This window comes from Bidens hawaiensis, unplaced genomic scaffold (genome assembly GCF_021521415.1).
Source record: "Bidens hawaiensis isolate Kalapana, Puna unplaced genomic scaffold, B.hawaiensis_p1.1 tig00013745_1, whole genome shotgun sequence".
NCBI lineage: Eukaryota > Viridiplantae > Streptophyta > Magnoliopsida > Asterales > Asteraceae > Bidens > Bidens hawaiensis.
The window spans coordinates 5697-19015 of record NW_027492170.1 but is presented as its reverse complement, the minus strand read 5'-3'; the positions used below and the strand labels follow the sequence as shown (position 1 = coordinate 19015).

The 13319-nt window shown below is 40.7% G+C and overlaps 1 protein-coding gene across 1 annotated transcript; it reads left to right on the top strand.

Moving 5' to 3' along the window:
• Positions 1-993: 993 nt before the first annotated feature.
• Positions 994-8272, top strand: LOC143544756 (putative inorganic phosphate transporter 1-9). Its single transcript, XM_077036781.1, has 2 exons — positions 994-1763; positions 7153-8272. Exons 1-2 carry the CDS (start codon positions 1000-1002, stop codon positions 8057-8059), a joined length of 1671 nt encoding a protein of 556 aa, XP_076892896.1. The 5' UTR covers positions 994-999; the 3' UTR covers positions 8060-8272.
• Positions 8273-13319: the final 5047 nt, after the last annotated feature.

Genomic DNA, 13319 nt, shown 5'->3' with positions numbered 1-13319 from the left:
TTATTGTTGAAACCTGAGCTATGTTTATTCTAGTAATTTGAATTGTTTTTCGTTGATTAAAAACATACTTTTGGTGTTATTAATTTTAACGAATTGTGTGTGTTGCAAATATCAGTCTTTTATCATTCGATTTCAGTTTCTTTATATTGGGAAAATATGGTTTAAACTTTAATCAACTTTGATGTTTTGATAATGAATTATTTAATACAATATGACATATAATAGTTTTAGTCTATCATTGAAAACTAGATGTCATGCACATGTTCCTTAACACTTAATTGATTATTATTAGTTCTAACATAAGACTTAATCAAGACCACACACATACAGGATCAAGATTAAGTTTACGTTTACTAAGAGTTGAATCAAGATTTTTACAAGAACATGAAGATGAAGAAATTACAATATTAATCCGTTGAAGACGAATAAACTCTGGTTGCTGTTAGTGGATATAGATAAGTTTAGACCAAACCGCGTTAAATCCTAGTGTTCTTTATTTGCTTTCGTATTCGTGTTTGTGTTCGCCTCTTGTGAGCACTTAATCCCTATAAAAGGAAAGCTTCATGTACAATTTATATATGTAGGGTTTCAAATCACAAGTCGCAGACATCTCTATAAAACCCATGCCAACTCATAGATTCATGTTTCAACGAACCAAGCTGCAAGTCGCTATATGCCCTTAATTAGCTTGCGGTGGTAATTAGATCAAATCATAAATAATCATACTATAGGGTATATTATATATACCCTATAATATGATTATTAATATGTTTCGTGATATATGAAACACATGCATCACATACGAAAACAAATAAACGAGCTAGAAACCTTAACATTGACGACATCAAAGATATTGTTAATAACAAGTGTCATGCAGCATATGCTAAGGATTTTATCACAAGGAAACTCCCAGGTAAGTTCCAAAAAACATACGTTTTTTAGTATCTATATTTCATATAAATTCTTGTGTTTGAGTCAACCAAGAAACTATTCTTAAAAATGGCGCTCAAAGTTTTATGGGCACTTGATGTCGCAAGGACACAATATTACCATTTTAAAGCAATCATAATTGCAGGTATGGGTTTGTTTACTGATAGCTATGATTTATTTTGCATCCCACTCATCATGCGGATGATTGGAAGGATATATTACCCTAAGGTAAATAAAGACATTGACTCTAAGAACTGGTTTGAGGTGCCAATTGTCATTTCATCCACAATGATTGGTGTGGCTTTAATAGGGGCCGTGATTGGTCAACTGGTTTTCGGCCGCCTCGGTAACCGAGTCGGACGCCGTCATGTGTATGGAGTTTCTCTTGTGATGATGGTGGTGGGGTCTCTTGGATGTGGATTTTCACTCTCGAACTTGATGTCGATGGTGTTTATTAGCCTTGGGTTCTTTCGGTTCTTGCTTGGGTTCGGTATAGGAGGGGATTACCCGCTATCGGCAACCATTATGGCGGAGTTTGCCAATAAGCGAACTCGTGGCGCATTCATCGCTGGTGTGTTCTCCATGCAAGGATTTGGGATACTTTTGAGCTCGCTCGTTTTCATGTTTGTGTGCTCCATTTTTGAAGCTAGCGCCAACAAGCATGAGCTAGTGACCCCATCGGAACTCCCACAATCACTATCACCATCACCATCACTAATCATTGCTCCGGTCCCACCTGAGTCGGACTTGGCATGGCGGGTCATTCTCATGATTGGTGCAATTCTAGCATCTATGACCTACTATTGGCGGATGACGATGCCTGAAACCGCCCGGTACGAACAACTCATTCATTCCATGTACCGACTAATTTCAGCCACCAGAAGCTAAGTCAGCTTTATAAAATAGTGTGATGCTTTTTTTGTTTTTAAGAAAATAATCAAGAAAAAGAACATACAATTTTGGTAAAATAATGGTAAAATGTTATATAACATAATCTACTATAAAATATGTAATTTGCAACTAGAGGTGGCAAATGGGTTGGGTTGGTAAAATAGTGTGATGTTTTTTTTGTTTTTAAGAAAATAATCAAGAAAAAGAACATACAATCTTGGTAAAATAATGGTAAAATGTTATATAACATAATCTACTATAAAATATGTAATTTGCAACTAGAGGTGGCAAATGGGTTGGGTTGGGTTGGGTCGAACGAGTCATGGGTTGAAATGAGTCATGGGTCAAAACGAGTATGAGTCAAATTGAGTTTGGTTCAAAACGAGTCAATTAAAAAAAAGGGTTGTTTTGGTTTGGGTCAAACCGGGTTTTTTTTTATGAACGAGAATAACAGCGGAAACATTTTAGTTTCTTTGGATTTTTCGTTTTTTACTTATATTTTAAGTTATGATTTTTTTTATTTATTTTTTTAAGGGGTTTTCTATTAAGATCAAAAACCCTCAAAAAAATATTCAAAAATAATAATAAAAAAATTATAACTCAAAATATAAATCATAAACAAAAAATGTAAAAACACTAAAATTTTTCATACGTTGTCCTCGTTCCATTAAAAAAAACCCATCTAGAATCGAATCGAAACCTAAAGAATCGACGAAAATGAAACAAAGAAACCAAAAGCCAAAACCGGACCACATCAATCGAAATAGAAAAAAATCAATCAATGATAACATCTCCGTTGCGGAGTGCAAACCATCTCTTTGAGGGAATATTCAATGATAACATTACATTTCCAAGCGGTTCTGTCTTTTGTGAACATGTTTCTTAATTAGGTCTGAATAATAATAAAAACATGAGTAACCAGCATCACCGTTGCTACACATTTGCCACAGATTTCCACCACCACCGTTGCTACACCTTCGCCTGAAGAACAACCCGCCGTCACACATCAGTAACCAGCATCATCTCCTCGTCATATCCTCGTCCTCTCCTCACCACCACCCCTACTGCTATTTCAATTTTGCCTTTAATCCTCGGTTTTGGGTATGTCCGCCAGGTGTTCGATAAAATGTCTCAATGAGTTAATCGGTTTTTTTGGGTTTACGGAGGGGAGAGCAACTGACGGTTGCTCTCCTTTCTCCTCTTAGTTCGGGTTTTTACTCCCAAAACTCAGCTCGAGTTTGTTTGTTGGCCTTTTTGTTGTGAGGGGTTATGACAAGGGCTCGGATTGTCAAAGGAGCCCCATCGGGGGAGGTGGGCACGAGAGGTGGACATGGTTGTGTGGTTGATGAGGGTGCTATGTCTAACACTCTAAACAATAGTGTGGGTTCGGTGGGTGTTTGGCCATGTCCTTTTAGGGGGTTCCATTGTTGCCCGGATGGACGGGCGGGGTCAAGGGGGATCTCTCGGTTAATTGCGCATATCAAACGACTTCATTTGTCGTCGGATGAGCGGAAAGTGACCCTACTGGACGCCATTTCCACGGATTGTGATTTATTTATTTCGGTTGGGGAGGCTTTTAAGGCCTCGGACCAGTGGCTATGTGGGGTGTGTATGCGTCCAAATGCTCTTAAACGGACGTGTCATCATGCTGATGGAGTCACCAAGTACAACGAGGGTGTGGGAGCTGTGGAGGAGTTTATTGTGGGGATTGATAAACCGCATGTTATGAGGGATGTTGCTCCATTGGGAGGGATAGTGGTGGATGAGGTTCTCCTTGACCGCGTCTTCTCTCTTCCTATCACAACTGTTAAGAGCATCCCTCATAGTTGTCGTATGGCATTTGCTCAAGCGTTAACTGTGGCTCTGGGTAAGGTGGTTGCTATGCCAGACTCTGTTGAGGCGTGGGTGAAACTTTTCTTGTTACCGCGGTGCACGTTGCGTGTTTTCAGACCTTCTAAACGTCAGGAGCGCAGGTCCGGTAATAGAAAGTCTTTGCAATGTCATAGTATTCAACAAGCACTAGCAAGTTGGAGTGCTAAGGATGGTTTTGATGCGCTTATTTTATCCCTTTTTGCCACACCTATAGGGGTGAACTCGAGTCATGAGGAGCCTCTCGCTAAGCACGATGATGTTGCGGTATGCGCCAATGTGAAACAATGTTTACGAAAAGTGGCGGACGGGCATTTCACTGCCGCCATTAAAGTATTATGCTCTTCAGGGGTTGCACCTTTCGGAAATGACACATTGAAAGCGTTAGTGGCTAAGCATCCCAATTTGCCCCCGCCGGTTATGCCTGCTTCATTGCTTTCTGAGCCTCCTCTTGTTGTTGATGAGGATTGTGTGCTTGGATGCATTAAATCCTTCCCTAAATGAACGTCATGCGGACGAGATGGATTGAGGGCACAACATATTTTGGATGCATTTTGTGGAGAGGGGTCGCCGATCGGTGTTGGGTTACTAAAGGCTACTACTGCGATGGTTAATTTATGTTTGGGGGGGGGGGAGATGCCCAAGGGTTTTGGCAGAGTTCATTGCGTCGGCTCCTCTCACACCGTTGCTCAACCGGACAATGGGATTAGACCCATTGCCGTAGGTGCCATTTGGAAAAGATTGATATCTAAGGTGGCTATGAGGGGTGTTGGGAAAGACATTACTAAATACATGTGCGACTTTCAGTCTGGGGTGGGAGTCCCTAGTGGTGCAGAGGCCGTTCTTCATAGCGCGAACAAGTTTTAAGTAAGTTCCATTCTGATGGGTCTATGCTTACTATTGCTTTTTGTAATGCCTTCAACTTGGTGGACAGGACTGCCCTTCTGAATGAGGTTCGAGCCCGATGCCCATCTATTTCCTTATGGGTGAACTTTTTATATGGGCAACCGGCCAGGCTATATGTAGGGGACGGCCACATTTGGTCCACCACTGGGGTTCAGCAGGGGGACTCTTTGGGACCTCTTCTTTTCACCTTAGTTCTGCACCCACTTATTCATCTAGTCCAGAGTTCCTGTAAGCTTCTCTTTCATGCTTGGTACCTAGATGATGGTACAATTATTGGGGACTCTAAAGAGGTTGCTAAAGCTTTAGATATTATCAGGTCGGAGGGTTCCCGCCTAGGTCTTGAACTTAATATTAAGAAAACCGAAGTATTTTGGCCGTCGTGCAATGGGGTTAAGGTGCAGGAGGGGTGTTTCCCTGTGAGATTGGAAGACCGGTGCTAGGTGTGAAACTCCTCGGGGGAGCCGTTAGCCGGGATGCCGGGTTCATCAGTGAACTTGCTATGAAAAGGGCTTCACGAGTTGTGGAGTTGATGAGCTATCTCCCTCATTTGCGGGACCCTCAATGCAAGCTCCTTTTGCTCCGCTCATGTATGGGAGTTGGAAAGTTGTTGTTTGGTCTCAGAACATGCCAACCTATGTATGTAGAGGAAGCAGTTTCTGTGTTTGACAATGGCCTTCGGGGGGCGATTGAGCACATCGTGGTTTGTGGTGGTCCCTTCTTTGGAGATTTTCAATGGAGGTTGGCATCACTTCCGACTCGTTTTGGAGGTTTGGGTTTATGTTCTGCTTCAGACGTTTCTACTTATGCGTTTGTGGCCTTGAGGGCGCAATCTTGGGAATTGCAAGACCACATTCTTCGAGGTTGTGGTATTGATGGGTTTGACTCCGATTATGGGAGTACGATAGATCGGTTGCACATTTCACTTCCCGATTTTGACATTAGCGGTTTCTCTAATAAAGACACCCCCCCTAAAGCCCAACATGCTTTGGCGAGTGTCCTTTATAGTGGAATCATCAAGAGTTTGGAAATGAAGTTTGATTTATCCCCTCGTCAGAAAGCGGTGTTTGAGTGTCTTCGGGCTCCTCGGGCTCAAGATTTCTTAAGTGTTCTCCCTATTGAAGGATTGGGCCAACATATGTCGGCTTTGGAGTACCGGGCCATCTTGAAGTATCGGTTAATAATCCCTTTGTTTCCGGTAGATGAGCCGTGCCCAGTTTGCCGTAAGGTTTGTTTGGATTCTTTTGGCGAGCATGCAGTTCACTGCAAAGAGTTGTCTGGGTTTAAGTACAGGCATGATTTGGTGAGGGATGTTCTATGCGATGTTCTTAAACGAGCCGGAATTTCGGCTAAAAAGGAAGCCCCCGTAAACTTTCTTACGGATCCTTAAGAAGGAAGATCTACATTACGACCGGCCGATATTCTTGTTTTTGGGTGGGTAGGGGGAAAACACGCTTGTGTCGACCTCACAGGAGTGTCCCCTCTTGTTGGGATTAGGGACACTGGTTTTGTAGCAGGCCAGACAGCATTGAAGGCGGCATCGGGCAAGGTTGCTAAACACGAGAGAGCTTGTTTGGAGAATCAACACGTGTTTATCCCCTTCGCCTTTGACACTTTTGGTTTCTTAGCTCCGGATGCCGTGGACCTTTTGAATAGGGTTCAGAAAGTTGTGTATAGTAACGTATCAGCCCATAAGAATCAAAACTTTGTTTTTAGTCGGATTGGGTTTGCTATCCAAAAGGGGGTTGCGGCGCAGCTTGTTGCCCGCTTACCTGCCACTTCATTGTAAATCGTTTGGATGTTTCTATGAAGTCCCTAATAATTCTGAAATTAAAAAAAAAAAACGAAACTAAAAGAATTCAAACCGAACAAAAACAAAAGAAACCAAAACCCAACACGTCACGGGTGAATACTCGTGTTGACTTGAAACCCGAACCGAACCCGTTCCGATCCGAAACCCGTTTCGTGCCGAAACCTGTCTTGTACGAAAACCCGTTCCGATCCCAAACCTGTCACATTTCCTTAGGACACTAACTCACATCGACCCATTTCTCTGAACTTGTTGACCCATTTTGACCCGAAAATAAATGGATGGAGTTTCAAATGACTCATTTTGACCTATTTATTTAAAACCTTTTACCAAAACCAACTCGTATAACTTTTAAAACAACTCAAATTGACTCATTCAAAATGGTTTGGGTCAAGATTACCACCCCTATTTGCAACTGTGTAATGTAACATACATGTTGTATCAAAAGACCAAAAGTACATGTGGGTTACTAAGGCATAACTTTGTTTACAAAACACAAAATATTTAGATTTGTGAATACAAAAATTAAAACATGTATAGTTCGTTTTCTTTTTATCCATGTTTAACATTTTTAGAATTTGTGTACATTTTCCTACATAATGCAAATATTATATAAATGTAAAACCAATTATATTTGTATATTATTCTAGTAATATAACCTAAGCATGATATACACATGCATGAATACGCGATATATAGTGTTCTCCATCAAACGTATTAAGCTCTCTTCATATATACTGCTTCAACAGATTCACGGCTTTGGTTGAGAAAAACACATTACAAGCAGAAAGAGATATGGGGAGAGTGATGAATGTACCACTGAGTACAATCCAAGAAGATGTCCAGATGATGAACACACCAAACACCCGCGCAGCTTTGTCGAACACTTACCCTTTCTTCTCTTGGGAATTTTTCAGACGACATGGTCGTGATCTCATTGCCGCATCCATTAATTGGTTTCTCATCGATATTGTCTTCTACAGTCTCAACTTGTTCCAATATCATGTATTTAGAGGCCACTTGATTCCCAAGAGCCACATGAATCTATACGATGATGCATTGCAGATCGCGAAACTCCAATCACTAATTGCAATCTTCGCAACGATCCCAGGATATTTTGTGACCGTTTACACGATTGATTACATTGGGAGAGTCAAGATCCAGGCGGTCGGGTTCTTTTTCATGGCCGTAAGCTTGTTTACAATAGCAAAGGTCAACTCGGGCGGAGATTATCCAGATCACCGTTTCATTATTCTCTATGGAGTTACTTTCTTTTTTTCTAATTTTGGGCCAAACACGACCACGTTTATTGTTCCAGCAGAGTTATTCCCGGCTAGGTTTCGTGCAACTTGTCATGGGATTTCTGGTGCGGTTGGAAAAATAGGGGCGATAATTGGGTCGATTGGGTATATTTGGGCTTCCCGTGATCCCCCGGATGGGATTGGGGTGTCACTTACATTAATGGTAATGTCTGGGGTTTGCGGCCTAGGGTTTTTTGTGACATATTTTTTTACTAGAGAGAAAATGGGGCGGTCGCTGGAAGAGAATGAGAATGCCGACGAGTTTACGGGTGTTTGTTTTGTGAGATTTTGGCCTAACAAGTTTTGGACTAACAGAAATGAATTAACAAGTTTTGGGCGTTTAGAAATGCAATAAATACAGGTGAAAGAATAATGTCTCTTCATGATAAGTAACAATCTCAAATCATTTAGAGGTGATGATTAGAGAGAGATGGTTTATTGAAAGTTTGTATAAATATGATATGCATCATACATATTTATTTAAAGTTGATGAAATTGGGTGTGTTCCTTATGTTTCTTGTGGTCGTTCTATCGCCCAACACGTGCACTTCTTTTAGAATATGTAGATATTGGTCAAGACATGCTTGTTGCCTGATACATCCATCTCAAACGCAACTACACTTTACTTGAGTAGCTAGGTTTGTGCATTTGTCCATATCAAGGACGAATTTGGTATCGTTTTGGGCCAACTTTTGCAACATCGTCCCTTTTTCTTTGGTCTCCAATTGTTGGAACGTATCTCAATGCTAGCTATTTTAGTGTAATTAGGGGTTCCAAGGGGGGCGAGGGCCTCTTCGAAAGGGTACCGGGGTCTAAGGACTGGCAGCTCCTAGCGGGGTCGAACGCGCAGAGCCCCTGGTTGGAAAAAAAATTTGAACATATGTTTCTATATAAAATTTACATTAGAAATATAATTAATATTAAATTTCGTATTTATAAACAAGTTACAACATGAGCGTAGTTGATGAATTTGAAATTCAAATTCATGATAACTTCTTAAGCAGTTACTGACCTCAAACTCTAAAACTGCATATTTTGGATTCATATTTTGGATCATGCTTATAACTCAAACATAGATACAAAGCTAGCCCGCGTAACAAGCGGGTCATGCTACTTACTAGGGGCATGCAACTTAACCGCTGTAACCGTTGAAACGAACCATAACCGACATAATCGAACCAAGTTTAACCGATAACGGACATAACTGGTGGGTCGGTTTAATGAATTTTTTAAAACTATCAAATACGGGTAGGATTTGGTTAAAGATAATTCCAAAATCGCTATAACCAAACCGGCCCATTTATTTAACTAACAATATGTTTGTGATTAACTTTCACCAAACATATTGTTGGATTATGTCATTCTGATATTTTGGTTCAACGTTTGTTATCAAAGTAACTTGAATTTCATTGTTGGATTATATAATTTCATTCGTTTTTTTGAATATTTTTAAACTATGAATTACATACTTTGTTAGATTATGTCTTTGTTTTTTTGTAATAATTGGAACCAAACTTTTAGGCTCAGTTAACTGACTCACCATGATCTACAAAACCGATTAACCAAAACCGCCATAATGAGTCGGTTATGGTTATGGATATCCATTAACCGACATATCGGTTATAGTTATGAGTTTGGCTCAAAACTGTCCCAGACAGACCCATACACACCCCTGCTATTTAGTTATAACTAGATGTCAAACCACCAATTTTGAAGTTAATTGATGAGTTGACTTTCCAGTTGTTAGCCCAACATATAAATTGTGATACGTCGGAATCGGTTCAAGAAGTGGAGGCCCAAACTCATGCAGCATCAGCCCATCATAGACCCAAACGGGCCACTCGTTTACCTCTTAAGCTCCAAGAATAATTGCAAACAACTTCCAGAAGATGCCAAAGAGATAAAACAAAAATTATTTACTTTCCTTATTTTCAGTTATATTAGTTTTTTTCAAAAGATTTGTTTCTTGTTCTTCAAGTTTGCTATTTCTCTAACTCTATAAATACCTTTGAGCTTTTAATAAAAATCAAAAGAAAATTGTCTCACGTCTCTTCTTCTTTTCTAGTATTCTTGGAGATTGACCATCTCGAATTATGTCTTATCAATTAGTGCTTTCATCAACGTTCATCATGCCTCCTCGCACAGGTACCACTGATGAAATCACTATCGCCGCCTTACATGAAGCTCACCTCACCGCCGCCAAAGAAAACGCCCAGCGTTTTGACACCCTATCCGTCCAACTCGCTGCCCAAGCGGAACAAACGAACCTTATCTTAGCCGCCTTACGTAAACCCCGAACCTAACGAGCAACACTATACCAACAACCAGGTCTTTGACAACAAACCCCGAGCACCGAAATTGTTCCTTCCTACATGGTGGGTTAGCACCAAATTCGTGGTGCAACAATATTTTCGAAATTGGATCTGAGGGCGGGTTATCACCAAATTCGTGTCACACCGGATGACACCCATAAGACGGCGTTTCGTACAATTGATGGACATTATGAGTTCTTGGTGATGCCGTTTGGCCTCTCGAATGCCCCATCAACATTCCAAGCTGCCATGAACGATCTTTTTTGGGACAATCTTCGTCGGTTTGTACTCATGTTTTTCGACGATATACTAGTATATAGTCGTACTCGCTCAGAGCATATGCAACACTTATATCAGGTATTTCAAGCCCTCTCAACCAATAAATATTATGCCAAGTTTTCTAAGTGTCTTCGGGGTGTCCGAGGTACATTACTTAGGGCATGTGATATCATCTCAGGGGGTTGCAACCGACGATGACAAAATATCAGCTATTCAAAATTGGCCGACGCCTACTTCTCAAACAGCCCTACATGGATTTCTTGGCCTAACCGGATACTATCGTCGATTTGTGAAACGATATTCCCATATTGCCAGACCCTTAACCGATTTGTTGCAAAACACACGTAAATTTGTTTGGTCAGATGATGCCCAAAAGGCCTTTGAACACCTAAAACAAGCCATGCTTCAACTACCGACTCTTTCCCTACCCGATTTTTCCCAAATTTTTGACTTCACCACAGACGCGTCAGATTTCGGCATCGGTGCTGTTCTTTCTCAGAAGGATAAACCCATTGCTTTCTTTAGCAAGAAGATTAACAAGAAAATGTTGGCAGCGTCTGCCTACATACGGGAACTTTTCGCTATCACCGAGGCAATAAAAAAATGGCGTCATTATTTACTCGGTCGCCGTTTCCGAGTTTTTACCGATCAACACAGCCTCCGTCACCTTTTGACACAAGTCATACAGGCCCCCGAACAACACAAATGGGCTAGCAAATTACTCGGATATGATTTTGAAATCCACTATAAACCGGGAAAGGAAAACAAAGTCGCGGATGCTTTGAGTCGAATCGACAATTTACACATGCTCACGGTTTCAACTCCGGGTTTTCCATGGTTACATGAATTGCGAGATTATTACACCACTTCCCTGGTTGGCCGATCATTCTTTACGGGTCTCTTGGATTCTTCCAAACCAGAATACACCATTCATGATGGGTTGGTTTATCATAACCAACGTTTATTTATTCCGTAGCTGCCATCTTTACGTCTTAAGTTGTTACATGAATTCCATTCGACAACCTTCGGTGGTCACTCGGGCATTACCGCCACCGTCAAATGACTTAATGCTAAATTTTCATGGTCTAAATTACGCTCGGAGGTCACCAGTTTCATTGCGGAGTGTCATGTTTGTCAACAAACAAAGTACTCCACACACAAGCCTTATGGGTTGTTGCAACCACTACCAGTTCCACAACAAGTTTGGGAGGACGTATCAATGGATTTTATTATAAGCTTGCCATCATCAAATGGTAAAACTGCAATTTGGGTCATCGTGGATCGGCTATCTAAATTTGCTCATTTTTTTGCCCTTCTAACGAACTATACAGCTCAAAGCTTGGCAACTATCTTTATAGAACAAGTCTATAAATTACACGGGTTACCAAAAAGTATTCTCTCTGATCGTGATCCTATTTTCCTTAGTCGGTTTTGGACGGAACTTTTTAAATCGATCAGTACCCGGTTGTTACATTCAACAGCGTACCACCCGCAAACAGACGGTCAGACGGAGGTCGTTAACCGTACTTTGGAAACATACCTGCGTTGTTTCACTTGTGACGAACCTAAACGTTGGACTAAGTTTCTTTACCTCGCAGAATTTTGGTACAACTCTTCTTACCATAGTGCCATTGATATGACCCCATTTCAAGCCCTTTATGGTCGTTCACCACCTTCTATTCCTCATTATACGCGGTCGGCCTCCAAACCAAAACTTATCGAAGACACCTTACTGGAGCATCAAACCATCCTTGATAAACTCAAGGACAACCTCCAAAAGACCCGCCAACGTATGATGGATCAAGCTAATAAACACCGTCGTGACATGCAATTCAACGTCGGCGACAAAGTTTTGCTAAAACTTCGCAGGTACCGTCAAAAGACAGTTGCTACTCGGGGTGTTGAGAAGCTCAGTCGTCGGTTTTATGGCCCTTTTACTATTTTAGAACGTATTGGGATGGTTGCTTACCGGCTTGATTTGCCAATCGGAGCTCGTATTCATCCGGTTTTTCATGTTTCTTTGCTCCGTCCTTGCAAAGGTGACTGGCCTGCTGGTGGCGTTCCGTTACCACCTGACCTGCTGCATTCTGCTACCAGCCTTGAGGACAAGGCTGTTTTCGAAGGGGGGAATATTGATACGTCGGAATCGGTTCAAGAAGTGGAGGCCCAAACTCATGCAGCATCAGCCCATCATAGACCCAAACGGGCCACTCGTTTACCTCTTAAGCTCCAAGAATAATTGCAAACAACTTCCAGAAGATGCCAAAGAGATAAAACAAAAATTATTTACTTTCCTTATTTTCAGTTATATTAGTTTTTTTCAAAAGATTTGTTTCTTGTTCTTCAAGTTTGCTATTTCTCTAACTCTATAAATACCTTTGAGCTTTTAATAAAAATCAAAAGAAAATTGTCTCACGTCTCTTCTTCTTTTCTAGTATTCTTGGAGATTGACCATCTCGAATTAGGTCTTATCAAATTGTCAGTAAATATAAGTGCGCCAGCCATAAAATAGGAATCCCAAAATCCAAAATACACATAGGATGATATCGGATTCCAAGCCCGACCAGCCCGACTTACCAGTTAACTCAAGAACGAGCCAATATGATCCTAGTATGGTCATCGGGTGTCAAGTTTTTCTAATTTTTTGGCTTAATTTGGTTCCTGGTCGATTTCATTTCCCTCACCTATGATTGATGTTGAGATTATATTTAATACCTTTGAATTTTTAACAAGTCAACAAGTTACACAATAACGACAGTGTAAAAAAACAATACTACACACCCTTACAAACATGACTTTGCATTCATTGTTTGATACAACCAAATGGAGGTACATCATAGCACACATATAATAGACAAAAATAAACCTTAAATTCGACAACTTCAAGAATGTTGTCTCACCATGAAACTCCCTGGCAATTTCCACTGACATAATTTTAGTATTTATGTCAATTTATACTTACTATGTACGTTATCTTGTTTTATAAATTCCTGTGTACGAATCAAGAAGAATAGTATCAAAACA

Bases quoted from the DNA above. Each gene is read 5' to 3' on its own strand.
- LOC143544756 (XM_077036781.1), top strand. From the start codon at position 1,000: ATGGCGCTCAAAGTTTTATGGGCACTTGATGTCGCAAGGACACAATAT. The intron at 1,764-7,152 runs GTACGAACAACT...CTGCTTCAACAG, and splicing joins ACGATGCCTGAAACCGCCCG to ATTCACGGCTTTGGTTGAGA.